The sequence below is a fragment of the Brachyistius frenatus genome, unplaced genomic scaffold, assembly GCF_029030835.1.
Source record: "Brachyistius frenatus isolate BFR_SWC_R1_liver_20210118 unplaced genomic scaffold, ASM2903083v1 Contig_527, whole genome shotgun sequence".
Lineage (NCBI taxonomy): Eukaryota > Metazoa > Chordata > Actinopteri > Embiotocidae > Brachyistius > Brachyistius frenatus.
The window spans coordinates 48415-73897 of NW_027211126.1; the positions used below are offsets into that span (position 1 = coordinate 48415).

A 25483-nucleotide genomic window follows, 5' to 3' on the forward strand; every position below is an offset into this window, starting at 1 on the left:
GACCAGTGACGTCCTTCCTGTACCACTGATCACTCATTAGACGTGCTGCTGTGTGTTGCGTCATCTGGGAGCTAAGTTGCTTGTCCTTTTTTTGTTTTTGCCTCACATTCACAAGACGATCTCCATAAGATTGTGACATATTTCAAAAAGATTGGTCAAACTCTGTTTAGTGGACTTGTCGCATTAAGCTGGAACTGGAAACCCTAAATGAGATGCAGTCATTGTTCATGTTAATTAACCTGTGTTTTTTCCAGCTGTGACGTGGAAAACAGTTCAGTGTCAAAAACATCTGTTGGTCAAGCTACACTTCCCAATATTCAACTCAGCAGTGACGTTTCACTGAACCTTCCCTTCGCCTCTTTTCAAACCCTTTTGCCCCAGTTTGTAACAAGAATTTATATCAGAGACGATTACAAAAATTCCAGAACTGTTCCTGCTTGTTGTGAACGGAGCTCAACACAGCGATGGCACTGAGCCGGTGAATGCGACAATCTTTGTGAGTAACTATTTCAAGTTACATCGCTTGATTCACGTCATTACAAGTTACACATGTTTTTGTGAGTAGTGGTTCGTGAGCATTTGAGATTTTTTTTTTCACCGTGGACATGATCAGAGAGCACACATGGAACTATGTGGAAATGAAGCAGCGAGCCCGATGTTTGACAAAATGACTTCACCTTGAATAAGTAGCACTTAAAATGGAACTTACTTATAGCACTTTGAAGTTTGGCTTTCTTGAAGAAAATTGTACTTTCTTGATGGTAAGATGTAAAATTCACAGACAATATAAATATTCCAAATAATTTATGTCGGGGTCTAAGATCCACTTTTATTGTTGATACATCTGCACATTCAACTTTAACCAGAAGCAGTGATTCATCAGACAAAAGCAGTAATTCAGAGACTCGGCCCTGTGACTGGCTGCAGTGCTTTAGAGAGGACACTCGGTTCGTGTCCGAGCACAGTTAAGAGACAGGTGAGGATGTAGGGTCTGTCGTTGGTAGAGAGAATCAGTGGGAAAGGAGATTATCGGCCTTTTGATGTTTTCATCAGCCGAGCTGCTGCTGCTTCTTCAGAGCAGCGTCTCTCATCTTGTGGTACACCTTCTCGTCCTGCTTGAACATCTTCAGCTCCTCCTCCGTCTGCATGCGCATGGACTGAATGCATAAAGGAGATTATCTTTAGAATTATATTTACATGTTCCATGTTTTCAATGTGTACTTCTTATCACCAAACATCATAGTATAGTGTTTTAGATACCTCCAGGTCTTTGGTAATGGCGTGGTTGGGTCCGTGGGTGACCATGAGGATGCCATAGGCCTTGCAGATCAGGCCGTGGCCCACCTCGATCTGCCCGGCGTGCCAATGGGTGACGCCCGCCCGCATAGTGGCCATTCCCAGCTGCGCGTTATTGGAGTGGTACAATTTCCTGTATAAAATGGTGGGGGGATGTGTGTGTGTGTATGTGTGTGTGTGTGTGTGTGTGTGTGTGTGTGTGTGTGTGTGTGTGTGTGTGTGTGTGTGTGATTTATTAAAACATGAAAAACTGAAATCTCTTATTTAAAAAGCATTCTGACGTTTAATACAATATTTTATAAAAGGCTTTCTTGGTTAGCAGGTAAAGCTTCAAATCTGCATTCAATCAGCAGGTTTGCAGACCTGGATTTGGGCAGTTTGTCACATTCTTCCTGGCAGATCATGATGCTGCCACCACCATGCTTTACTGTTGGAACGCTATTACAATTTGTTTTCCTCATGCTCTCAGTCTGTAGTTTTATATCCAGTCTGTAGTTTTATATCCAGTCTGTAGTTTTATATTCAGTCTGTAGTTTTATATCCAGTCTGTAGTTTAATATCCAGTCTGTGGTTTTATATCCAGTCTGTAGTTTTATATCCAGTCTGTTTTATATCCAGTGTGTGTTTTATATCCAGTCTGTAGTTTTATATCCAGTCTGTAGTTTTATATCCAGTGTGTGTTTTATATCCAGTGTGTAGTTTTATATCCAGTGTGTGTTTTATATCCAGTCTGTAGTTTTATATCCAGTCTGTAGTTTTATATCCAGTCTGTGTTTTATATCCAGTCTGTAGTTTTATATCCAGTCTGTAGTTTTATATCCAGTGTGTGTTTTATATTCAGTCTGTAGTTTTATATCCAGTCTGTAGTTTTATATCCAGTCTGTGGTTTTATATCCAGTCTGTAGTTTTATATCCAGTGTGTGTTTTATATTCAGTCTGTAGTTTTATATCCAGTCTGTGTTTTATATCCAGTCTGTGTTTTATATCCAGTGTGTAGTTTTATATCCAGTCTGTGGTTTTATATCCAGTCTGTAGTTTTATATCCAGTCTGTAGTTTTATATCCAGTGTGTGTTTTATATTCAGTCTGTAGTTTTATATCCAGTCTGTAGTTTTATATCCAGTCTGTGTTTTATATCCAGTCTGTAGTTTTATATCCAGTCTGTAGTTTTATATCCAGTGTGTGTTTTATATTCAGTCTGTAGTTTTATATCCAGTCTGTGTTTTATATCCAGTCTGTGTTTTATATCCGGTCTGTAGTTTTATATCCAGTCTGTAGTCCGTACTCACGTGTATGCCTCCATCATCCTGCGGGCGTAATCTGCAGCCTCGGAGAAGAGCTGCATATATGAGAGCACCTCACTGCAAACACTGAGCACACGCAGCTTCGACAGGTGAGTGTCAGCCAGGACGTTTTCCTGCTTCTCCAGACACTCCAGACACAACTTCAGCACCTGAAGGGAGGACAGAGAAGATGTTTGTTGGAAAAAAACAATTAAAGCAATTAAATGACAAGAGGAAAGGACCTGGAGAGAAGCTGACAGCAGTACCTCGTGGTACTGCCCCTCAATACGGGACATCTCGATCTTCTCCAGACACTCCTTACTGAAGGCGGTCACCTCCTTCACCTTCTCAGCAGACGGCTTATTGACACAAGAAGCACAAAGTGACAACACAACATTAAAGTAGAAACACATGAGATAAAGGTTTTCTGTCTCCCATCACTCACTTTGCTCCCTTCGCTGTCTGCAGCAGCTGTCATCAGGTCGTCACTGATGTGCTGCCTGCAGTGACTACAGGTGCACTCAAAGTGGAAAGTCTCCTTCAGCTTCTTCTGGCGGTCAGCGGACAGGTTGAGGAAATCCACGTAGCTGACGGTCAGTTCTTCACCCTCAGAGATTCTCCCCAAAGACCGGAGCTCAATCCTGGGATGAAGGGAAGAAAGGTTGGTACGTTGGGTCTTAGGATCAGATAGATAGATAGATAGATAGATAGATAGATAGATAGATAGATAGATAGATAGACAGACAGACAGACAGACAGACAGACAGACAGACAGACAGACAGACAGACAGACAGACAGACAGACAGACAGACAGACAGACAGACAGACAGACAGACAGATAGATAGATAGATAGATAGATAGATAGATAGATAGATAGATAGATAGATAGATAGATAGATAGATAGATAGATAGATAGATAGATAGATAGATAGATAGATAGATAGATAGATAGATAGATAGATAGATAGATAGATAGATAGATAGATAGATAGATAGATAGATAGATAGATAGATAGATAGATAGATGTTACCTCCTCTGGGAGTGGAGAGCAGAAGTCACAGCTGCTTGGCTGAAAAAGAAAGTCAAAGTCTATGAATTCAAAAATGACCCATTACAATAGTTTTCTGTTTTAAATAAAGCATCAGTGAGTCAGCGTGGTCCTCTAACTCTGTCCTAATCTAGATGTATTGTTGTACTTCATGTGCCTACATAAGATATATTTCCCATTCAAGAGTTCTGTTAGATTAAATTGTGACACAGAAAACAAACAGTGTTATTCCAGCTCTGGATTGATGCTGGTTACCAGACATGTTCTGCTCTGTGAATACTGGAGTCTGTTTGTCCCATAATGGTCCTAATATTATCAAAAAGAATAAAAATACTGAGATGGGGGGAAAAAATGACACTTTACACCCACTGAATAGCTTTCATTCAGCTTCCATTGACATTCATTAAAATATATGTTTTTGAATACGTTTCCTACAAAGCGCTCTCGTGGTGATTTTCCGTGAGCTTGGATACCTACTTTCCATGGTTGAGGATGACGGTGCAGTTGGGCCAGCAGTCGTGGTTGATCAGACACAGGTTGGGGAAGAGACCCACGCCGACGGCCTGAAGACCTCTCTGATCACTCAGCGTGAATCCGTTACACTTGATCTGCAAACAGAGGAGCAGCAGTTATAGTGAAGTTTAAATGTTGAAATGATAATACATAATGAAAACAATGAAACAACACTGACGATGCCAAATATGTGTGAGATGTAGTCGTCCGAGTGGCGCTTCCTTCCGTACGACCAGTACTCCTGGAAACTGTGCACGTCGGTCTGGAGACGCTTCAGGTCTTCCTGGGGAAGGTCGGCGACGTGGTCCTCCAGCTGGTCCACCGACACCAGCTGACTGTCGGACGCCACGCTCGTGTCCTTGTGTATGCGCCACAGCACACGAGCTGCCAGGCTGGCCGGGGGAGATATAGAGATATGGAGATATGGAGATATGGAAATATGGAGATATGGAGACATAGAAATATAGAGATATGGAGATATAGAAATATGGAGATATAGAAATATAGAGATATGGGGATATGGAGATATGGAGATATGGAGATATAGAGATATAGAGATATGGGGATATAGAGATATGGAGATATGAGGATATCGAAATATAGAGATATAGGGATATGGGGATATAGAGATATGAGATATGGAGATATAGAGATATAGAGATATAGAGATATGGGGATATAGAGATATAGAGATATGGGGATATAGAGATATAGAGATATGGGGATATAGAGATATAGAGATATGGGGATATAGAGATATGGAGATATGGAGATATAGAGATATGGAGATATGGTGATTTAGAGATATGGAGATATGGAGATAGAGATATGGGGATATGGAGATGTAGAGATGGAGATATGGAGATACGGAGATAGAGATATGGGGATATGAGGATATGGAGATATGGAGACATGATGGTATGGAGATATGGAGATATGATGGTATGGAGATATGGAGATATGGAGATATGATGGTATGAAGATATGGAGATATGGAGATATGGAGATATGATGGTATGGAGATATGGAGATATGGAGATATGATGGTATGGAGATATGGAGATATGATTCAATCCTACACTAAAACACCATTAACAGTTTTAAGTAACAGCAGCGTTTGTAGTCCATCAACATCTTTGTACTTTTATTATACTGCAAATCTCCCTGATTGATGGATGGATTGAATGTTTGATTTTATTAATTCCATGTGCATGACAATCAAAATTAGGGGGTACACTAATGTATAAAATACATAAAATATATATAAAGCAACACTAATATTACCATCAAGGGTATCGGACACCAAGCCTGATAGACAACACATAATGTAGCATGTACAGACTTATATACAACAACGCAAAGTAGCTTCAAAATTCTCCTATTGAATTATTACAGACTAACATCATTTTTCATGTCAAATAGAAAAGTCATGTTATTACATATAGTGACGAAACTTGCGAGTAAGAACGTGTCCTCCCTGAAGTCCAAAATCATAAATCTAAGTCGTCACGCGGGACTTATTTTTTTCCATTATTTTCTGATCTATAATTACAAAGATGTTCCCTAAATACCTCCTACAGGACACGCAGCTCGTGTGTGACACAACTGGTTTGAAAAGTGTACATAAAAAGTTTGAATTTAAGATTTAACAAGGAAAATGCAGTGTTTGGCCTCGATTGGGACCTCATGTCCTTCCTGAAATAAACACTGGAGGGCTTTTAATTTGAAAAGTTGCGGCATACAGACGAACTGTTGTGTAACTTTGATCTCTCACTAACTCAGTGACGCTTTATAGCTCCGCCCCCGCTGTTGCAGTCCAGACGAAAATATTGTATTTATGTTATTTAATTAATTTATAGTTTCTTTCCAGTTCAATTTTGAGATTCTCTGCTGTGTTTTGCAGGCATGTTGAAGGTTGTATTTCTGTCCTCTGATCTGTGTCTCACTGTTGGCGGAGCTCTCATGAGGTTGCGGAGCTCCACCTCTGCTGCACTGACTAGGGACAGAGCAAACACAGGTGAAGGATTATGGGAGATTACCCGCTAGTTAATTGATCATGTTGATGGAGTCATTCTCTCGGACAGGTTAAAAAATTTTAACATTTTAAAATGCTGTATACACACAAAGGTGTACTGATTTTAAAAAATATACTTTCTCTGCTTTAAATCCATTAGAATGAGAAGAATGAGGTGGTGTGAATCTATTTGAACTTTTTTTGGTGTATTTAGCATTTTCATGCTGTCATTTGTCCCCAGTGTGGAAAGATATTAAATTCGATCTGACCAGTAGCTGTTGATATATTTTATTTAACATAGCACACAGGTTGCTGACCGAATGGGATGGTAATTCTACCGTCAGGCCAAAATCTGAGATTAAAGGGTTACAATTTACAAAATGCATAAATGGATCTCACAAGATGAACCCTCTGAAAGTTAGTAGGCATATCTAGAACAAAGATTTGGTTCCATATAATACCCATTTCATTCATCTTTTGCGGCTTTCTCTTACGTCGAGATGGTCTTCTGGTCTTACCGAATGTTCTCGCCGGGTGCCTTGCCAATCCTCTTGATGGCGCCGCACTCTCGCTTGTGTTCATCCCAGCATGCCGTTTGGCAGGTGCGGTCGCAGTAATGAGCAAATTTACAAGTAGCGCAGCGGTGCAGATTGGCCTGACGGCGGAAACAGCTGTGGCACACCTGGGAGGCCAAACTGAGGGAGAAACAAACACACCTCACAGCGACTTTAAGAAAAACTGAACAACAACTGGAAGGTTTTCCATGTTCATTGGATATTACCTTTTCTTCCATTCTACAGTAGTATAATATTATAGTATTTAAGCTACAATGTTATTTTTCATAATATTATTATTATTATTTTAATATTTATTTTCATTACTTTACCAAATATAATAAATAATATAAACACTACATTAACACTCAGAGGACCGGATGATAGCTTTGCCTTCCAAGTTTGACAGCAATCATCTGCTTGTTTGTAAAATTAAAAAATTATTTGACTTTCATTAAATATTACAATTAATCTCAAGAACATCACCAACAAAACAAAGAGCTTTCATTGTATCTTTACTCTTTACATTTTTTAAATTAATTTCTTGAAGTGTTCCTGGGTTGTAGCCAGTGTTGATGTCTGTCAGTGGTTGGATGTCCAGGACCGTCTGAGCCCAGATGTGAGGCCGGTGAACAGGACCTGGAGGCTCCCTGCTCGTATTATATAATCCACCGTTCTCCTGACACACGCTTCACCGAACGAGCAATCGCATCCCATGCAAGAAATTTCCCCTCGGGGATTAATAAAGTGTATAAAATCAAAAAAAAAAAAAAATCAAATCAAATCTCTTTTTTTCAATACATTTTTTTTACAGTACTTATGCCACGTGTGCACGCAGCCCTGTAGCCTCATGCCCTTTTATGGGCATTGGCAGGATGTTCATCTACGCTGATTTGGAACAACCGGCACGTGCTTTCAATTTATGACTTTAATATAAGAACACAGGTGCAAACAGTTCTGCAGTTTAAGAATAGGTCATGAATCTGATGCAGACTCATGAAGACATTTCTTCTTTGGTGAATGAGGTCTGTTGTTGTCAAAGTAAATCCAGATATTCGAACATGATCAAACAACAAAAAATTCTGCATTTGTTCTGCTGTTCGAGTGCCAACAAACAGAAGAGACCTGCAGTGTGAGTGAAGCCGCCGAGCTCGGCAGACAGCAGCATGTGCTTCAGTGTAAACAGTTTATTCAGCCTGTCTGACAGGACAGTGAGCAGACTCGGTACTGCATGTAATCATTGATTGGTTGCTGACCCCCAGACGCTCAGAGCTCTTTGTTCTCTGTAGATATTAAATTAGGCAGATCCTCTCAGTTTATGCCTGCTGTTTTGGACACCAACGGCCTGTCGCTCATATATGGTTTTATCTGTGTCTGGTAATGCGGCACAGTGAGCAGCCGGCCAGGCAAACTCCAGTTTAACATACGAAGTGTCCAGACTCAGAACAGAGGGACGACTTTGTGTTTTCACACACTTAGCCAATAACGCTGATTGACATTAGACAATTAACAGTAAACAATGCTTGAAATATAGATGTCTATGTAAAGAAGCTACAAATTCTACTCAAACATCGTCAACCGTACAAAACAGAATATCTGTACAGTTTTCAGGAGGACAGACTTCTGTCACCAAAATAATATCTGATCAAATGTAAAATATGCTCACAAGTCTGTTCCTGGTTTATGGTGTTTTGAACATTTTGATGTCACAGTGAAGTGACCTTTTGGACATAAAATGTCAGAATTTCATCATATTAATCCATTAGACATTTGCGTTAAATTTTGTCATAATTAGTGTGAGAATTCTTCAATTATTCCCACAAATGTGTTTTGAGAGGTTGCGGTGACCTTTGACCTTTGGCCACCAAAATCAAATCATTTCATCAGTCGAAGTGAATATTTGTGTCTCATTTGAAGAAATTAAAGGTGCTCCTGAGATATTGCGTCCATCAGAATGGGACGGACTGACGGGATGTGAGGTCACAGTGACCTTGACCTCTGACCTTGAATTACCAATTTGTAATTAGTGCATCTTTGAATTCAAGTCATTGTTTGTGCCACAAACAAAGTTCACAAGTATTGGACAGGACAGAACGTTTATGTCAAGTTTGAAGAAATTCTTTCACAAAATTTGTGCAGATGTGAGGTCACAGTGACCCTCTCCTGTGACCTTTGACCCTTAACATATAATCCGTGACCTCATATGACCTGACCTTGACCTTTGATCAAGATCTACTCAGTTCATCCTTTACGCCAAATTGAATGGTTGTGCTAAACTTTAAAAAAAAAATTCAATAAAATGAAGAACGACAGAATGGGTCGACATGACGTTACAGTGACTTTGACCTTTGACTCCCAAATCGAAGAAATTCCCCGCAGGCATTCCTGAGTTATCATGTTCAGAGGAGCGGGATGGACGGACAACCCAAAAAATGTAAAGTCTGTGGCTCCGGCTTGTTGTTGGTTGTGGAGACATAAAAGTGACGCAAATCACAGCGCAAAATTGTGACGCGCTGGCATTTTGGTGCTTTCTCAGATTTGCAATTTTTCCGTAGATCAGCGTGAACGGCGGCGGTGCGAGATGAGCAGAAGGGAACAGGAGGGTGTTGTTAAAGATGATACTCTGGTGGATGTTCCACCTATTTAATCCCACTTAGATCACTTACAACCTTCCAATTCAGTTAATCACCTAAAAAAATAAGCTGACTCGTGTCTATTGAATCGGATGTGAATCAGGCGGTTGGCAGAGAATCTCAGCCATAAAATATAAAAAAGGCACTCGGGTTAAATATAAATAAATTGAAATTACATTATACATAAAAAGGTAATAATTGAAAAGATGGCGCCGCGCTAGCAGCAGCCTGTTACAGCAGCTCCCCCCGAGTGTGTTTTGTTTTAAGTATTTTTCTTTCTTCTCTCTTCGGAGTTGTTGTTTTCTTTTCTTCCCGTGTGTTAAGTTAACAGTCAGACAATGGACCGTAACTTTTCCACTTTTCTGGTTGGGGGCACTGTTATTGTTTACTCTCGTAATCAGCTGATTGCGCTGAGTAGACCTCTACTGCTGCTGCCCGGAGCGAGGCCTGAGATCCCCATCGAACTTCGGAGAAGACGTCGGGGTTGCAGAACCGGAGCTAAGATGAAGGCGGAAAGGAGGAAATACAAGCCAGCGGTACCGGAGATCTTAATGGGGAACGTGAGGTCGTTGGCCAACAAGACGGACAAGCTCGGCGCGCTGGTAAAGACCCAGCGGGAATACCGGGAGTGCAGCATCATGTGTTTCACCGAGACATGGCTGCACTCACATTTCCCGGACCACAGCGCGGCCGTACCCGGCTTCAGGACTGTTCGGGCGGACGGAGACGTTGTTCGGAGCGGCAAGATGAAAGGTGGAGGGATTGAAGTCTATGTGAACGAGAGGTGGTGCAATCCCGACCACGTGTGTGTGAAGGAATGTTTCTGTAGCCCGGACATTGAACTTCTAGCCGTGGGGATGCGCCCTTATTATTTGCTGAGGGAGTTCTCGTCCGCCATTGTTATCGCTGTGTATGTTCCTCCATCAGCTGACGTAGAGGCAGCAGTGGACACCATCCACTCCACTGTGTCCAAATTTCAGACTCAGCATCCCGGTGCATTTTTGTTAGTTACTGGAGACTTTAACCAGTCTGGATAAAGTACTGCCAACTTTGCACCAGTATGTTAACTGCCCCACACGGAACAATAAAACTCTGGACCTACTGTATGCTAATGCCATGGATGCATACAGTGCTACTGCCCTTCCCCCCCTTGGTAGATCAGACCACAACCTGGTCCTGCTGACTCCCAGGTATGTTCCCCTGGTGCAGAGGCAGCCTGTAACCACCAGGACTGTGAGGAGGTGGACACAGGAGGCTAAAGACGCCCTGCAGGACTGCTTTGAGTCCACGGACTGGAATGTGCTGTGTGGACCACATGGGGAGGACATCAACAGCAGGACGGACTGTATCACAGAATACATCAAATTCTGTGAACACACCACCGTACCATCCCGGACTGGACACTGCTTCCCCAACAACAAACCGTGGATCACCAGTGACCTGAAGGTGCTTCTTAATCAGAAGAAAGCAGCCTTCAGGTCTGGGGACAGGGAGGAGCTCAGGAGAGTGCAGCGCCACCTGAAGGAGAAGATGAGGGAGTGCAAGGACTCCTACAGGAGGAAGCTGGAGGCAAAACTCCAGCAGAACAACTTGAGGAGGTGATGACCGGTATGAAGGAGATTACTGGGTTCAAGGGGAGAGAGAGACAACCAGGGGGAACATGGAGAGGAACAACCGGGGGGAATCTGGAGAGGAACAACCAGGGGGAACCTGGAGAGGAACAACCAGGAGGAACCCGGAGAGAAACAACCAGGAGGAACCTGGAGAGGTCCAATGAGCTAAACTGTTTCTTCAACAGGTTTAGTTCACTACCCTCATCTGTCTCCTCCACACCTTACACCTCCCAAACACCTCTGCTGCCTCCTCCCCTCCCCCCTCTGCCCCCCCTGGTGAACTGCATAGAGCCCTCAATCTCAAAGGGCTCTTCCTCCATCGACACCTTAACCCCCCCACCCCCCTCTCTGTGATGACTGGCCAGGTTAGGAGACAGCTGGAGAGACTCCACCAACGCAAGGCTGCAGGGCCTGACGGCATCAGCCCTGGGGTCCTGAAGACCTGACAGCATCGGCCCCGGGGTCCTGAAGACCTGACGGCATCGGCCCTGGGGTCCTGAAGACCTGACAGCATCGGCCCCGGGGTCCTGAAGACCTGACGGCATCGGCCCCGGGGTCCTGAAGACCTGCGCCGTCCAGCTGGCTGAGGTCCTACAACACCTCTTCAACCTGAGCCTGAAGCAGGAGGATGTCCCGGTGCTGTGGAAGACATCCTGCCTGGTTCCTGTCCCCAAGAAGACGATTCCATCTGGCCTCAACGACTACCGACCGGTTGCCCTCACATCTCATGTGATGAAGGTGCTGGAGAGGCTGGTCTTGGCCCACCTCAGGCCGCTGGTGAAATCTTCTCTGGACCCTCTACAATTTGCGTACCAGCCTCATGTGGGAGTGGACGACGCCATCATCTACCTGCTGCAACAAGCTCAGTCTCACCTGGATGGTACCGGTGACTCTGTGAGAATCACTTTCTTTGATTTCTCCAGTGCATTTAACACCATCCAACCACTGCTGCTGAGTGAGAAGCTGCAGGTGGTGGGGGTGGACACGTCCACCATCTCCTGGATCACTGACTACCTGACAGGCAGACCACAGTTTGTCCGTCTGGGCAGTGTGCTGTCTGATACGGTGGTCAGTGGTACTGGAGCTCCTCAGGGAACTGTTCTGTCTCCTTCCTGTTCACCTTCTACACCACTGACTTCCAGAACAACTCAGAGTCAAGACATCTGCAGAAGTTCTCTGATGACTCTGCAGTGGACGGTGTATAAGGGATGGACGGGAGGAGGAGTCAGTAGATGGTGTATAAGGGATGGACGGGAGGAGGAGTACAGGGCAGTAGTGGAGGACTTTGTGGAGTGGGCGGGAAGAAATCAGCTGCTCCTGAACGTGGCCAAGACCAGAGAGATGGTGGTCAACTTCAGGAGGAAGACGACGGCTCCACAACCGCTGAGAGTTCTGGGAGAGGAGGTGGACATGGTTGAGGAGTACAAGTACCTGGATGTGTCCATCGACAACAGACTGAACTGGAAGACCAACATCAACGCTGTCTACAAGAAGGGGATGAGTCGACTCTTTTTCTTGAGGAAACTTCGATCCTTAAATGTGTGCAGCAAGATGTTGGCGATGTTCTACCATCTGTTGTGGGCAGTGCATTGTACTTCGCTGTGGTCTGCTGGGGGAGCAGCATTGGAGCCGGTGACACCAACAGACTTAACAAACTGGTTAAGAAGGCCGGCTCCATCATCGGCTACAAACTGGACAGTCTGGAAAAGGTGGTGGAGAGGAGGACGCTGAACAAACTATTATCCATATTGGATAATCCTGACCACCCTCTCCACCTGCTGCAGGGACAGCAGAGCACTTTCTCCAAAAGACTCCTTCAGCTCCGCTGTCACAAGGACAGATACAGGAGATCATTCCAGATACAGGAGATCATTCCTGATACAGGAGATCATTCCTGATACAGGAGATCATTCCTGATACAGGAGATCATTCCTGCCGACCGCAATTAGACTGTACAATAACTCACTTCTCAGCGCTCCTGATGAGTTCAAAACTCCACCAAACACGTTGCTCTTTATCAGTGTTGTTAATAAGTAGTGGGTAACCTACTTCTTCTTCGTTCCAGCAGCTGATTTCACAACACTGGATGAGTGGTCTCTGTTCACTTTGGCATTTCAGTCATTGTTGACAGTGTTTATAAGATGCCAGTTTTTGTTTGACTCTTCTATTTACATCATTCAACTGAATTTGATTTGATTTTGATTTTATACACTTTATTAATCCCCGAGGGGAAATGTCTTCACTACAGCAGGGGGGCTCTCAGGGGGGAGATGCTGCAACAGGCTGCCACTAGTGCGGCGCCAGGTAACCTGACCTGAGGTGCATGTTTTTGGATGATGGGAGGAAGCCGGAGAACCCGGAGAGAACCCACGCAAGCACAGGGAGAACATGCAAACTCCGCACAGAAAGGCCCAGGACCGGATTCGAACCCGGAACCTTTTTTTTTTTTTTTTTTGCTGTGAGGTGACAGTGCTAACCACTGCACCACCGTGCCGCCCTTATTTCTTATAATACCAAGGGAAGACACATTTATAATATTAGTTACCTCTTCCCGAGTATGTCAATTGTGCTCGTCTGCTCCTCCAGTCATGAGAAAACTGACAACACGCTGCGCCACAGCAGTTTTAAAGGGAATCAATGGAGCTGATTGGATTGTCAGTAAAAGAAGAAAAGCAGTTAAGAAGATTGTCTTTTCTTTAGTTTTAAATATGGAGTTAGAGCCTGAAGTAGCTCAGCTTAGTGTAAAAACTGGGAGCAGAGAAACAGCATTTAGCTCCATGTAAGTCTCCAAGCAAAACATTTTTACACCTCTGTTTGTGTACTCTTGGAGTTTGGAGACGGGATAGCTGCCAACATTTTTAAGCTTTGTAAAGTTAACAGCCGGCTGACTAGTAGAAGTTCAGGCTCCTCTCCTGAGGATCCGGCTCCCAGTTTGTGTTCAGGAGCAGAAACCCTCTCGAGCTTTAAGGTTCCACTCAAAACTTTCCTTTTTGATAAAGTTTATAGTTGAAGCTGTTCAGGTGGACCTGAACCATCCTGCAGTTCTGCTGTTATAGACCGAGGCTGCTGAGGGACCTCCCATGATGCACTGGGCTTCTTTCACTCTCTATAACTCATATCTCACCATTACATCTCATTAACTTCATTTTCTGCTTATTGTCTGTTGCCTCTCCATCTAGTTCCCTCGCTCGTGTTTCTCTGTATAATATTGTAAAGTTCTGCTGGAAGGACTTTCCTGTGTTAAATGCCATGAAATAACCTGAGTTGTGATTTGGCGCTACAGAAATAGAAATACAATTGACTTGACTACAGCTTCATACTTCATGCACCGACAAGAGCATTGTATCATTTGACTCTTTAAGCCTTGGTTTAAAAAAAAAACAATAACAAATCAGTGTTCCTTTTACATTTCTACTATTAGAGACCACAAATCAAGTCAGAAATCCTGCTGTAGTTTTGAATCTAAACTTTAACATCTACTGTGTGTTAAAACGTGAAACGTCACACAGCTGCAGCTTTATTCTTAAAGTGTCTGTTCCAGTTGAGACCAGCAAAGTAAACCTCATCCGTCCTGTTTCAGTATCTGCAACAGGTCTGCTTCCTGAGTCCAAACTACACAGAGAATCAGCAGTCAGATTCACAACAAACTGCCATAAAACCTGCTTTTTGTGCCACATGTAAAACAGTTATAGTTTAAATATATAACATAAACCTTCAGCAACTGTAACATCATAATGTTTCAAGTAATATGTAGCATATAAGCAACACTGTATGTGAGAGTGATGTCTAAGGGTCCTTTGGCATAGAGACTCCTTGCTTTTGAAAACTGAATCCAAAATCACGTCATGCTCAAGTTCACATTACACCTCGACAGCCTTCTCACTGCTGGTGTTATGAGAACTTGGGGATGCAAAGAATACCGTCCACAACAAACTTGCAAGTATGTAAAGACATGCTTATTGTTAAAAAAAAAAAACAGATCAGTCCACCTCATCTAAAAACCACATCAGACGGGAGACTCGTACCTGTCGAAGACCACAGCGGAGAAGCTGGGCTCGGCGAACACCACCTCCCCGGTGCTGAGCTCTTTGGTGGCCCTCAGGCCGCGACCTTTCTCCCCAGCATCAAACAGCTCCACGCTCTCCATGTTCCCCACAGTCATTGTACCGACCAGACAAAACCCAGAGGAGACAGAGGAGGAGGGTGTATAGGGTGGGACAGGCCGAGACGCTCTCACTATAACATTCAGGAGCACTGGTCCGCTCTTCTCTCTGCTAAGCCCCTCCCCTGCTTAGGGCCCAAAAATAAATTGGGACCCTTAAGGGGTTGTACCTCCTCCCCAGAGTGGGGAATGGAGGTGAGCAACGGGAGATGTGGAGGGCTGGGGGAAAGGAGAGGTCGTGGTGGGTGTCGTCCCATGTTTGGGTTGCTTGCTCCTCGCGGTATTTTGGTCGGAGGCAGCTGTGACTGTCTGTCAGAGGCACATGACAGAAAACAGATTCAGTGGCAGCCTCTCGTACAGCATTTTCACTTTCAGTCAGTAACTATTAATGATCTGCATTTTTGATCAGATGTCATCAGGATTGGTTTTTGTAATCAAGATCTGTCAAACATCCAAACTGCTCGTCAAGACTAACAATTTTGGTGACCCTTGACCTTTTGTCCCCACTGTCAGGTCAGAGGCGTCTCCAGCCCATATCAGGGGATGTCTTTTCATAAAATGTTCTCATGCTTGCGCTCAGCACGTTCAAATTCAAATAAAAAACAATCTTAACACACAAAGAAGCCCAAGAAACACTGACTGTAACATTTAACATTTTCAGAGGTCTGTATATCTCAATTTTTTGAAGACAGTAAAAAATTAAATTTCAAAATTTAAATGTGCTGAGCCGCAACAAAAATAATTGTGTAACTGTTCAAATCCTTATTGTCTGAGCTGTACATTCATGTGTCTCCACTGTCTTCACTGCTGAGACTCCCTCTCTCTGAAATCATCTTTTTATACCCAATCATGTTACTGATCTGTTGTCATGGTAACCTGATTTGTTGTCAAATGTTCCACCAGTTTTTTGTTTTTTGAGCTTTCACAACTTTTCCAGTCTTTTGTTGGCCCTGTCCCAACTTTTTAAAAACGTGTTGCTGGCATCAAATTCAAAATGAGCAGATATTTTTCCATAAAAAAATAAACCTTCTCTTTTTTGGGAACAGGGTTTTATTATAACTTTTAGACATACGGCAGTATGTTTATGAGACATTCAGCCTAGAATCATGGGCTTCAATGGCATATATGAAAAAAGGATAAAAAAAATAGACAATGTAACAATTACAAAAAGGACCCTTTTATAGTTTATTTAGTTGTCGAATATAGGCATACAATATTAAGTTCACAAACATGATTTAGCATTGACAAAGCCATAATTCCCATTTCACATTCATATAATAATTTTAAAAAAATGACATTTGACTGTGAAAAATATGTCAAACATTTTTCCATACTGTAAAGCACTGCAGCATTAATCACTGTTCACAAAGTAACTATGACTAAAAGACAGTATGTCATTAACATAAAAATACAGATTTCACAAGTAAGGCACCTTAAACACCAGAGTAAGATTTAGTAAGATCGAGACTGTGAATTGTGACAACAAGAACAATAAAGGACATTATCAACTCGTCATCATCCGAGCTGACAGTTAGAGGAGAGGATTGACAATATTCAATTAAAAAAATATCATCTCTGAGTGAGGGTTGGTATGACATTGAAATCAACCAATAACCACACAGATACAGTAACGGCTAAGGATGTGACAAAGTGCTAAAGCAAAACAGTAGCAAAAATTGCGTAAAGTTTTGAAGACAGTTTAATAGTCATGAATGAATTTGTTGGTCTTCCAAAGAAAAAAAGAAAAACCCACAATTTTTAGCTTGAATAATTTGAAACTAACATGGGTTAAATGGCTTCCATGATTGTTAATTAAAATCAAATAAAAAAATCAGACTTTTATTTTTATTTTGGATTGAACAGAATATTTCAAATTATAAAACAACTGAAAAAGGGTGAAGACAAAATCAATGGGACCGTTCAATATTTTGTTGCACAACCTTCAACGGCTATCATTGCAAACAAGTGACTTGTGCAGCTCTCAGTAAGACTTCTGCACCTGTCGACAGGCAGTTTGGTCCAAATCTGCCAGAGCAAACTGTTGTTGAGGGTACCAAGATATACGTGTGTGTATATCTGTGTTAAAGCAACACCCAAAACATATTTGGAAGGTCCTCGTTCCAAAAGGAAAATATGGCACCGATCATCAGCTGAAACCCTGGATTTAAAAGAAACTGACTTTTAGTATCAGCTCCTGTCTCCTGACTGTGGAAACTATTGCTCCCTTGTTGAGAGTTCAAAAATAATGATAACACGGCAAAAATCTCTATTCTGGACTCTAGCATAGAGCTTAACATTAGCAGTTGAACTTACACCTGTACTGACCTTTCAGTAAACAGATATCTAAGGAGGCTTTGTTTGTGTTTTTATTTACAGTTTTGGTTTTTTAATCTAAATGTTGAAACTTTCTGTTTTGATATCTCAGAAAATGTATTATTATTCATGGTGGTCACGTGGTAATGAGCTGGGGGGCTTTTTGGTGAATGTTGTAGGCCTCCTACTCTCCTCTCTTTTCTCCACCTCTTCCCGCACTGACGTTACTAACTGCAGATCTTCGGACCAAACAGCAAGTGAACTTCTGATCTGGAATGTTTGAAATGTAAATTTGATGAACTCCAGTTTGATGCCTTTCTGTTGGTCAGCTGGACGACTCGGTTTATCAATTGAAGGCCACAACCTACATTCTGCATGATTCACAGTGTAGTTTGAGCTAACTCTTAAAATGTATTCATTAGTTTCCCTATAAGAGCAAGGACATAAATAATCTGTCCCAAAGCTAAATGGCTGCAGTTTTCATGCTGTATCTACAAGTCGTAGAAGTCTACGTGAGCTCCCGATGCGTAATTGTCTTCCAACAGCAGCTTCATCAGTTTGGCACAAGAGGCCTCACAGGTGAGCAACTGGCCCTGAGCAAACATGTCTAAAAAAGACTTCCTGATGCTGGAATCAGCTGTTTTGGATCTGGCCTCCACCTGCATGGCTGTGTCCAGAGGACCTGGATCAATATAGAGAACAGGGGAAAAATACATGCCTGGATTAAAGTAGTGTCGAGAGGATATGCGTCAAGGATTCAGAGAATCTGGAGAAATCTCTGAATGCAACGGACGAGGCCAAAAACCAAGATTGGATGGTGGTGATGTTCGGGCCCTCCGGCAGCACTGCATTAAAAACATACTATTCTGGAGTAGAAATCACTGCAGATACAAGTATGTTATTCATTTTTTTTATTGCCAAACTAAATATTGAGTTATGAGAAAGTACTTGTTTCATGTATTTTTTTGATTAATCTATTTGAACCTTTCATTCATGTCTATTTTGTAATTAAAGTCAATTACGGAATTGTTTATATTTTGTTGCTTATTTTATTTTTGATTGATTAAAATGATTTATAACTGCTTTATAATTTGAACTACTTTAATTAGTGTTTTGTTAATATACCTATATATATATACTTCTATAGGTCTTCTATAGACTTCTATAGGTATTTTATAGATAGGTGTATGTATATATATATATATATATATATATATATATACAGCTTCGAAAGCTTTTTCTTAAAGCATATTCCCTTTATTTTGTTTTATGCTGTTGTAATTTAAAAAAGGTGGCAGCAGCTTTACAGGCTCAATGTGAAGGATTTATGTGAAGGTCAACTGGCATAAATGAAATATAATATTCAGTTACTGTTTGTTTTCATCAGTGTATAATGACCTCTTGTGGTCATTACCTTAGAATGACCGTCGTCGTCTTGCACGCAGTGTGCCATGTTGCAATGCAATGTTTCTACAGCAGCCCAGAAAGGACAAACCAAACACTGCTATACAGACGGCCTTTTTACATTTTTGGCGAGTTTCATGGCCACCTTAGATTCTCTTAAACTATGAGAATAAGCACGTTATAAGCACGTGAGGCAAAGGATATTTCGTTAGTTGCCATGTGCAACTTCACCACTAGATGCCACTAAATCCTACACACGACTCCTTCAGGATTAACTCTTTCAGTTCCTCCAAACTCAGACTAAGTATGTGCCTTTCAGGATGGACTTGAAGGTAAAAAGCAGCAACACTTCCTCCCCACCTGGAGCGTAGTTGAGGACCCGGAGGTCCGGCTCCTCTTCCGCCAGCACTCTGAACATCATCTCCCGGGCGGCCTTGCCGGTGCAGTACAGCACCCAGGACCGGAAAGGCTGCAGCGCACACAGCGAGGTGACGTTGACTACGGTACGCCGCAGACCTGGACGCTGTGGAAAAGCCTGCAACACCCTGGCGGTGAGACACAGGGAGGAGCTGACGTTCAGGGACAAGTAAGAGTCCACCTCGGCCATGTTGGTGAAGCTTTTAGCATAGCGGGACACATCACCCAGAGAGGCTGGAAGGAAAAGAAAAGAAGATGTAATCAAACCACGATTCATGATAAGAGCAACATCTGCAGATAAGCATGTTCAAAAATGTGGATATATCCAGAAAAGAAAAGCTTTAAAAGGTTGATTTACCTAAATTTGAAAAAAAGAGATATGATCTCACGTCTAGTGGTATCTCTTCATGGTATCTCTCCAAGATCTCCATGCCCATCTCAAAGGTGAACTAGTGAACTGCATCTTATTTGTTTGATTGACTTCATTTCACAATAACATTTATGAAAACTAAACACCATCATTTTTACAGAGACATTGACCATGTCAGTCTGGTTCAACCTTCATGGCTGAAAAATGAAGCCAATGCAAAAATGCCAAAAACGGTTAATTCTTTGAATGGCCACTAGAGGCTGGTTCCTAAAGTTGGGTTAATCCTCACAGACCCCAATGGTAACCAATAATTATGTTTACAGCCTGGTAAAAAAAAAAAAAAAAAAAAAAAAAAAAAGTTTTGGCCTCACTCATGAGATAAACTGTCCGCTGGCTGAATTTATATAACTCACCAGTTTAAACCTATTTAGGCTTAAAGTTATGCATAACTAAGAGTAGGGTTGCATTGTTACAGGTGGGTATCATGACAACAATCAAGCTTAGTTAGGCCTTTCTCAGCTCCATCCACATACCACCATTGTTGGATTAGCTGGGAGTAAGACTGAGTCAACCACTGCCACTGATGATGGCCTGAGCCGGCTGAACACGGGACTCAAAACTGGTCATCAGGAATCCTTTGGGTGACGTCGCAGAGGTTAGAATAAATCACACTGTGCTGTCATCACCACCATCATCATCACCACCATCACCATCATCATCACCATCATCACCATTACCACCACCATCATCATCAAAACCATCATCATCACCACCACCACCATCATCACCACCACTACCATCATCATCAACATCATCACATCACCACCACCAACATCACCATCACCATCATCACATCACCACCTTCATCATCACCATTATCATCACCATCATCACCATCACCACCATCACCACCACCATCATCACCATCACCACCACCATCATCACCACCATCACCACCACCATCATCATCATCACCACCATCATCATCACCATCATCATCATCATCATCACATCACCACCATCATCATCACCACCATCACATCACCACCATCACATCACCACCATCACATCACCACCATCATCATCACCACTACCATCATCCTCACCATCATCATCATCACATCCTCATCATCACCATCCTCACCATCACCACCATCATCAACACCATCACCATCACCACCATCATCATCATCACCATCACCACCATCATCATCAACACATCACCATCACCACCATCATTATCATCATCACCACCACCACCGCCATCACCATCCCTATCATCATCATCATCACCACCACCATCATCACCATCACCATCATCAACACCATCACCATCATCATCACCATCATCACCATTACCACCATCATCATCATCATCACCACCACCATCATCACCATCATCATTATCACCACTACCATCATCATCAACATCATCACATCACCACCACCACCATCACCATCACCATCCCTATCATCATCATCATCATCATCATCATCATCATCATCATCATCATCATCATCATCATCCATCATCACCATCACCATCATCAACACCATCACCATCATCATCACCATCATCACCATCACCACCACCATCATCACCACCATCACCACCACCATCATCATCATCACCACCATCATCATCACCATCATCATCATCATCATCATCATCATCATCACATCACCATCATCATCACCACCATCACATCACCACCATCACATCACCACCATCATCATCACCACTACCATCATCCTCACCATCACCATCATCATCATCACATCCTCATCATCATCATCATCACCATCACCACCATCATCATCAACACATCACCATCACCACCATCATTATCATCATCACCACCACCACCATCATCAACACCTTCACCACCATCATCATCATCATCATCACATCACCATCATCATTATCATCATCACCACCACCATCACCATCCCTATCATCATCATCACCACCACATCACCATCCTCATCCTCACCACCATCCCAACACCATCACCATCATCAACACCATCACCACCATCCCCATCACCAACACCATCACCATCACCACCATCACCACCACCATCATCAACACACCACCATCACCATCATCACCAACATCATCAACACACCACCATCACCATCACCACCACCATCATCAACACACCACCATCACCATCATCACCACCATCATCAACACACCACCATCACCATCATCACCACACCACACCACACCACCATCACCATCACCATCATCACCATCATCAACACACCACCATCACCATCATCACCACACCACCATCACCATCATCACCACCATCACCAGAGTTAAATTAGTTTATAAATGACCATGTCAAGTAGAAGTATTTCCACTCTACACGCTAGATACATACAAAAATGTAAATGTTTAATTGGATCCCTCCTTAGTCCCTTCAGTCTCCCAGCTGGCATCAAGCTGGTGCTATAACCCTACTCAGTGGCCAGAGGTGTTCAACGCCGACTTCTACTTTACAAACATTTCACGTTTCAGTCCTTTTCTACAAATAGTATGCTAACAAGCGATAGCACTGTGCTCTGACAACTGACAGCTACTTTATAACCCACAACATCCCGTTGTCTTCCTGGGTATAGACTGCCACCTTCTCTCAGGATCTATTTTTAGAACATGACAGGAAAAACTAAATCAGAGATAGAAGTTTTTCACATCATTGTTGATGTAACTAACTACACAGCAAACTCTTCGGCATAGTGTTATTTTTGAAACCAGTTAGTTTAAACCAGAAATTGGGATAAAAGTCTCAACTTTCTCCGATTCTCTGTTGCCATTATTTGCAGTATGTGTGATTGTTTTCCCCCAGAAAGGTGAAAACACGCCCTGGATGATGAAATGCCGGTCTGATCTATTGGCAAATATGGTCATTGCAGAAGTGCCTTACGCTGCAATACCACGGAGTGCCACTAGAGGTTGGCTTCAAAAAGCCTCCAGCTCCATAGACTCCCATTCAACTTCTCTCATCAAATACAAAGTCAATCATTTTTTTCCACAAGTCATTATGGTGTCATTAGCTAAAGTCACTCCCTCTTATTAGTTTTGTGGTTGTCTATCTGAAAATGTTCCCATAATTAATTAGACATTAGGCTTAAAAGCTGTACTTTTGGAAGGCATGTCTGTTTGATAATAGGCCTTTGGTGCACTCAGGTTTCTGCTATTGGTGGGCGGAGCTTAGTGTCGTATGGTTCCTAATCAGATTGATTCAGGTCCACTGCTTGCTCCCTCACAGCTCGTTCAAATATGGTCACTTCTGGCTCCAAAAGATTGGTGACGGCCAAAACACAGAACTGGAGGCTTCGGAACGACAGCTCACAAACACAGTGGGTGATGTCACGGTTGTTTGTTTGGTTCCCAGTCACCTGACTGCCACACCCACCTCACCTGTTCCCAGCTGTGTAGTTTTACCTGCCAATTTGCCTTTGTTCTTAGCAAAAATGGCCTGCGCACAACTGATCGTTGGCGATGGGCTCAATGCGTGATTTCTACCTGACTTTGAACCCTGACCTGCTCTGATGTTACGCAATGTAGACAACAATAACCTGCTGACATTAATGTGGCTGCAGTTGATCTCCACCTGCTGCAGGGCCTCAAGGCATGATGGGAAATGCCCAGCTCTCACCTGATTTAAGAGCTGCTTGTTTTAGATGTTGGATCAACAAAATCATTTTTTAAAAGATACTTTTAATTTTTGTTGAATTGGAAAGATTTTTGAAGTTATGTAAATAAATGTTGGAGGTTGATGGGAACAATCAGAATAGATTCAGATAATAGAAACAGCATATAATAGAGTTTATTAACATTGGACTGACTAAATTATTGAAGTGTTTGACAACAGAACTTCTGGTAAGTTGAATGTGAGAATTCTTAAAATAACACCTGTAGCCCTAAAAGTCCTAATATTTAATATATAAATGTGACAACTATTGTCTTGTATTTCTTTTCTCTGTATATTTCAATTTATGTTATTCGAGAAGCACAGGTCTGCTCACCTACATTATATCGTGATATAAACTGATATATTGGTGATTTACATGATAATTTAAGTTGAACGTGAACACAGATCATCCTCTGTATATTTAACTGTTATGTTATATGGGTTACTTTTGTTAAATACATCACTTGTTATGAGATAATCGCAGGTTTTGCATGTGAATCTAAATCTCCAAAGTACATGTCAGATGAATGTAAATACAAAAAGTAGAGTTGAAGTTGCCGCCTCAGACTTTGACCTTTGTACAGTAACTTACTTCAAAATATTTGACACTGGTTTTCTTTTAATTCTAATATAAAGTCGAGTGAAACAGAAGTACAAGGACCCGAGATCAAGTAGCTCCATGTAATCAGTGAGACTTCACCACCAGACAGACTGAAAAGCTGAAAAGCTCCACCAAGTTTCCACTTTTCTTCTTACCAGCGTTGTTGACCAGAACCAGGTGATCCATATCTCCGGAGAAAGCCTCTGTGGATGTTCTGACAACCTTCTCCAGTCCTTCCGTCTGACCCACATCTGCCGCCACACTCTCCACCTTCACGCCGGCTCTACCTGCCTCCGACTCGGCCAGCTCCGCTTGCAGCGCCCGCAGGTCGTCGCCGGAGCGGGCCGCCAGGACGAGCACCGAGCCCGGTTTCACAAGCCGAGACATCTCCAAGGCTACAGTCCGGCCGAAGCCTCTGGAGGCCCCGGTTATGATGCACAGCACCCGGCCCAGGTCAGCACGCTCCGCGGACGACATGGTGCAGCAGACAGCAGAGGAGAGTGGCCCGGTCCACCCAGCGGCTCCTGCACTGCTTCTTCTTTTAAGTTTTATGGCGGATGGCATCCAACGAAAGGTGCATTACCGCCACCTGCTGCATTGGTGTGGACCAGAGTCACCTCTCCCTTTACAAAATAAATAAATAAAAGGATTCGATGCTCTAAATCTTTTTACTAATCCTGTTTCTTTCAGGTATTGTAGGACCTTTCCTGCCCCCAAGGTCAATGCATCCTTTAAATCTACTTCCTCTCCTGCCAGCCTCGTCTTCAACCGGTCTCGCTCCATTGGGAATTTCTGGCAATGACAAATGATGTGATCTACAGTTTCTGCTGTTTTTCAGAACTCACATCGTCCTGTTGGTGTTTATTTATTCGTGTCATTGTTTTGTTCAGCCTTGTGTGTCCAATCCTCAGTCTGGTCAATGTGTTTTCTTCTGGATGTCCTCCCTTCGCCAACTTCTTTCTGAATAACATAACGATGTCTTCCTGTGTCTCCTGAGTCCCAACTGTGCTGGCATTCCTGAATCGTGTTTCTTTTGATTCTTGATTCAGCTTCTATTTTGCTGAATAAAATGTCTGTCTTGTTCTGACATTTCAAAGCTTGCTTTGCTAATTTATCTGCTGTTTCATTTGACCTTTGACCCTCTGTGTGCCGCCACCCACATGAATGAAACAACAATACTCAATGTTTAAGTCTGAACAGTGTTTTGTGTATTTCATTGATTAAATCCTGCCTGCTGTGAGATGTGAATGATTGACAATAATGCTGAACTGGAATCTGAACAGATGATGACCTTCCTGATCTGAACCTCCTCCACCCGCTGCAGTGCTGTTAAAATGGCCGACGTCTCCACTGTATAAACAGACAGATGGTCTGATGTTCTCCTTTTGACCTCATATTGCAAGGTTGCTATGGTGACCGCAAAACCGGTTCCCCCTGTGTTAGGATCTTTAGATCCATCTGTGTGTGCCGGGGTAAATGATTGATATGTTGTCTGTAGTCTGTCCTCCACCACTCCTGCAATATTACCAATATCTTTAAGTACTTGGGTTGTGTC

The 25483-nt window shown here is 42.7% G+C and overlaps 2 protein-coding genes across 3 annotated transcripts; both read right to left on the reverse strand.

Annotated features, from left to right (window-relative positions):
* Nucleotides 1–803: 803 nt before the first annotated feature.
* smyd1a (SET and MYND domain containing 1a) lies at nt 804–15238 on the reverse strand. Of its 2 annotated transcripts, XM_069688107.1 has the most exons (10): nt 14983–15212; nt 6676–6852; nt 4322–4535; nt 4108–4238; nt 3613–3651; nt 3024–3219; nt 2845–2937; nt 2585–2748; nt 1261–1429; nt 804–1157 (listed from the first exon to the last, which is right to left on the reverse strand). In XM_069688107.1, exons 1-10 carry the CDS (start codon nt 15117–15119, stop codon nt 1050–1052), a joined length of 1428 nt encoding a protein of 475 aa, XP_069544208.1. In that variant the 5' UTR covers nt 15120–15212; the 3' UTR covers nt 804–1049. The 2 variants fall into 2 exon arrangements, with proteins under 2 accessions (XP_069544208.1, XP_069544207.1); XM_069688106.1 differs by lacking the exon at nt 6676–6852 and having other exon boundaries at nt 14983–15238.
* Nucleotides 15239–16274: 1036 nt separating this feature from the next.
* On the reverse strand, nt 16275–24475 carry spra (sepiapterin reductase a). Its single transcript, XM_069688113.1, has 3 exons — nt 24084–24475; nt 19197–19487; nt 16275–18114 (listed from the first exon to the last, which is right to left on the reverse strand). Exons 1-3 carry the CDS (start codon nt 24403–24405, stop codon nt 17924–17926), a joined length of 804 nt encoding a protein of 267 aa, XP_069544214.1. The 5' UTR covers nt 24406–24475; the 3' UTR covers nt 16275–17923.
* Between the last annotated feature and the right edge of the window lie 1008 nt (nt 24476–25483).

What these genes read in the sequence shown, in the direction of transcription:
- spra (XM_069688113.1), bottom strand. Translation starts at nt 24,405, where the DNA reads ATGTCGTCCGCGGAGCGTGCTGACCTGGGCCGGGTGCTGTGCATCATA. An exon ending in GGTTCTGGTCAACAACGCTG is followed by an intron (nt 19,488 to 24,083) that starts GTAAGAAGAAAA and finishes TTTTCCTTCCAG; the next exon opens with CCTCTCTGGGTGATGTGTCC. An exon ending in GGTCCTCAACTACGCTCCAG is followed by an intron (nt 18,115 to 19,196) that starts GTGGGGAGGAAG and finishes ATATTGATCCAG; the next exon opens with GTCCTCTGGACACAGCCATG.
- smyd1a (XM_069688107.1), bottom strand. Translation starts at nt 15,119, where the DNA reads ATGACTGTGGGGAACATGGAGAGCGTGGAGCTGTTTGATGCTGGGGAG. An exon ending in GTCATCCTCAACCATGGAAA is followed by an intron (nt 3,652 to 4,107) that starts GTAGGTATCCAA and finishes TTTCTTTTTCAG; the next exon opens with CCAAGCAGCTGTGACTTCTG. An exon ending in GCTCTCCACTCCCAGAGGAG is followed by an intron (nt 3,220 to 3,612) that starts GTAACATCTATC and finishes CCTTCATCCCAG; the next exon opens with GATTGAGCTCCGGTCTTTGG.